Source organism: Colobus angolensis, unplaced genomic scaffold (genome assembly GCF_000951035.1).
Source record: "Colobus angolensis palliatus isolate OR3802 unplaced genomic scaffold, Cang.pa_1.0 Scaffold77, whole genome shotgun sequence".
Lineage (NCBI taxonomy): Eukaryota > Metazoa > Chordata > Mammalia > Primates > Cercopithecidae > Colobus > Colobus angolensis.
In genome coordinates, this window is record NW_012121487.1 from 3,021,652 (window position 1) to 3,024,987 (window position 3,336).

A 3,336-nucleotide genomic window follows, 5' to 3' on the forward strand; every position below is an offset into this window, starting at 1 on the left:
AAAAAAAATAAAATAAATGAAATTTTTTTTTTTGGTAGAGGAGGTGGGTCTCACTATATTGCCCAGGCTGGCCTCAAAATTCTGAGCTTAAGTGATCCTCCTGCCTTGGCCTCCCAAAGTGTTAGGATTACAGGCATGAGCCACCATGCCTTTTCTAAGAAAAACCTATTTTTACTTCTAAAGGTTGGGAATCACCAACCAGTTGGAGGAGAGAGGCCCCCCCTGCTTCTTAGAGTTCCACCAACCATTCATCATCAGACAAAACAGGAAGTCCCTCCCTAGAGCTACTATAAGCCTCATAGGTCAGTTAGGGCCCATTTGGAAGCCACAGCCCAAAGGCCTGTACGCAGGCTGCACTCTACCTCTGGTCCATGTCTCCGCCAGGGTCTCACCTCGTGGACTGTGGGGCGGAGACAGACGGCTGCTACCTTCCTCCTCACTGCCGGTGTCAGGGTCACTGCTATCTTGTAGCCGCTCTTCGGGGCTCCCCAGTTCCTGCCTCTCTCGGTCCTCAAAGTGTCGATGGACAGAGCGAGTAGTGACAGGCAGATCCAGGCGGTCTGTGCCTCGGCTGGGCTGTGGACAGTGGGCAGGAAGAACAGCAGGCCAGGGACTGAGTAGTGTGAAGACTGGAGGTTCTGTTTGGCTGAAGGCAGCAGCTCTCCCCACTGGGGCTCACCCATGACTCCCCTTCAGGAGATCCACCACCAACTGGCCTCTTTCAGCACCACCACCCGAGTTAGTTTCCTCCACCCCGCACCCATCTACATTTCTTTTCAGTTCTCCAACTAGTATCTCAATATCCTTCAAGTCAGTTGCCTGATTACGTTTGGGCTCAAATCCCCAACGGCCCAATTTCTTTTTTTTTTTTTTTTTGAGGCAGAGTCTCGCTCTGTCGCCCGGACTGGAGTGCAGTGGCCGGATCTCAGCTCACTGCAAGCTCTGCCTCCCGGGTTTAGGCCATTCTCGTGCCTCAGCCTCCCGAGTAGCTGGGACTACAGGCGCCCACCACCTCGCCCGGCTAGTTTTTTTGTATTTTTAGTAGAGACGGGGTTTCACCGTGTTAGCCAGGATGGTCTCGATCTCCTGACCTCGTGATCCGCCTGTCTCGGCCTCCCCAAGTGCTGGGATTACAGGCTTGAGCCACCGCGCCCGGCCAACGGCCCAATTTCTTTTGGGCTCCACGGACCCTCATGTCCACCCCAGGTCCGTTCACCACCGCAGGCCACCTTACCTGTGGGGGGTTGAAACTCAAGTACAGGGCATCGCCTGCAGGGAGGCTGCGCCGCCGAGGATCTACAGGTCTGCGGGCCCAGGGGGCCTCGGCTGGGAGTGGCTCGGTCTGGCCCAGGGCGGCCAGCTGCCTTCGAGCCTCTTCGGCCTCCCTCTCCAGCAGCGCCCGGGCCTGCTCACTCTCCCGGAGCCGGGCCTCCAGGCTGCCAGCTTCAGTTGCCCGTTCTTCACCTAGCCGCCGGCAGCGCCGTAGCTCCTCCTGCAGCAACGCATGTTGCCGCTGCAGTAATGCCAGTTCCGTGGCCTGCTTTTCAGGGGCCACAGGGGCAGCACCAGCCCTGCCAGCCTCCCCATCCCGAGAGTTGGCTCGGCACAGCTTCTCCCGCCGCTCAGGGCCCTCAGGGAACCGGGCTTCCATCAAAGTGTCCTGCTGGGCCACAGCTGCCTGGGGGTAGAATGTGGGCAGAAGGGTTTATCAAAAGCCCCTGTGCTCTTCTACCCCTCGCCTTCACCCTCCAAGGCCCAGATCATCGCTCCTGGAGAGCTTGGGCTGGGAAGGTATTTAGAAAGGCCTGTTGGGATGACCATGCTCTACCTAAACAGGCATCTCTAGCCTGGCTCCTCCCCTTCCCCATTCAAGCCCTTGCCCTACTGACCTGTAGGCCATGTAGAAGTCCATAGAGATTGACCAATCGCTGCAACGCCTCCTGAGGACAGACGGGGTGGGAACAGGGCCCCAGCTTTAGGATGGGTGAACTGCCCAAAAGTTGAACAAGGGTAGGTGTGGGGACAGTAGGATCTGGAGACATACTTGGATATAGACGCTTTCCCCACCCCACTCCAAACTGGGTTCTAACTTCTTAGACTAAGAACACCCTCCCTTTAGTCTCCTATACTATCAATTCCCATCTCACCTCTTGGGGTGATCTCAGCTGATTTCCATTTCGATCCTGCAGAAATGGGCAAGAACGGGGAGTCAGCAGGCACACAAATCCTGGGTGCCTGCCCCTGACAGCTTTGTGTTGAGGATCCAGAGGCTGGCTGTCCCTCTCCCACCCTCTTGCCAAGTACCAGAACCTCTTGAGGACCTACCCTCTGGCTGGAGTCTGAGTCGGCTCTGCACAGTTCAATGGAGCCATTGAAGGTTCTGGCCTCACCATCTGTTGAGAAGGAGAAAAGGATAACTGAGCTCACTTCCCTAGGGCCCTGATATCACTCGATCCCTGGTACCACTCCACTCGCTTTGGCCCCTCCCACCTGCTACCTTGGTCCCCTGCCCTGGCACTCACTGGCAGTGACCCCAGGACTCGTGTTACCACCGCTGTCTGGTTCCAAGGGCAGGGCTGGTTCTCGGGGTGTCAAGAGCAGTTCCACTCCTGGCCCCACCAGCAAGTCTTTCAGACCCTCCACTGTGGGGAAAGAGGAAGAGGTGAGAGCAGGAATGACACAGGACCCTGAGGGGAATGCCATTCACCCCCACATGTGGGACACTCGGGCATCCAGGGGAATGCCCCCTGCACGGGCAGTGGGGTTTCACTCACACAACCACTGATGAAGTAAAGGGCAGTAAATGCCTATGAGGCAGCAGGAGTCCATGCAGCATGGACGATATGGAGCAGCAGTAAGGACCACACGTCCTCCCCTGCCTTTCCCAGGAACTGGCCCAGAAGAGGCACTCAGGGCTGTTTATGGTTCATGGGGTTGGCATCCCACTTGTCTGTGTTTGTCCATGTCTAGTCACATGTCCATATTCTGTGACAGTGAGTGCTTGAGCCTAGACTCTTCCCTGGGAGCTCCCTCACCCTCACGGATGGCATCCTGCAGCAGCCGCTCGCCACGAGGGGACTCAAGGGACTCGGAGCGGAAAAGGCCCCTGGGCAGGGTGGGCCGGGCCATCCCACTGCCACCATCCTCTTCGGCCTGGAAATGGGTCATCTCAGCGAACAGCCCAACCTTCTCTCGCAGCAGCTCCACCAGTGCCCGGTCCTTCTGCTGCAACTCCACTGCAGATAAGGAACAAGTGAGCATAGAGAGGGCCTAGGGGATATGCAGGAGTGCCAGTAAAGGACAGCCCTAGGGGAAACAGGGTAGGGCAGGGCAGTG

General features: G+C 57.3%; 1 protein-coding gene across 1 annotated transcript in view; it reads right to left on the minus strand.

The window, feature by feature from the left end:
• Positions 1-3,336, minus strand: part of ARHGEF2 (Rho/Rac guanine nucleotide exchange factor (GEF) 2) — a 41,026-nt gene that overhangs the window by 3,869 nt on the left and 33,821 nt on the right. Inside the window, exons 15-21 of the mRNA XM_011928505.1 lie at positions 3,036-3,236; positions 2,523-2,642; positions 2,326-2,393; positions 2,148-2,183; positions 1,890-1,940; positions 1,235-1,678; positions 393-576 (exon numbers count right to left, since the gene is read on the minus strand). Coding sequence (XP_011783895.1) covers positions 393-576; positions 1,235-1,678; positions 1,890-1,940; positions 2,148-2,183; positions 2,326-2,393; positions 2,523-2,642; positions 3,036-3,236 — 1,104 coding nt within the window. The remainder of the gene's footprint in view (positions 1-392; positions 577-1,234; positions 1,679-1,889; positions 1,941-2,147; positions 2,184-2,325; positions 2,394-2,522; positions 2,643-3,035; positions 3,237-3,336) is intronic.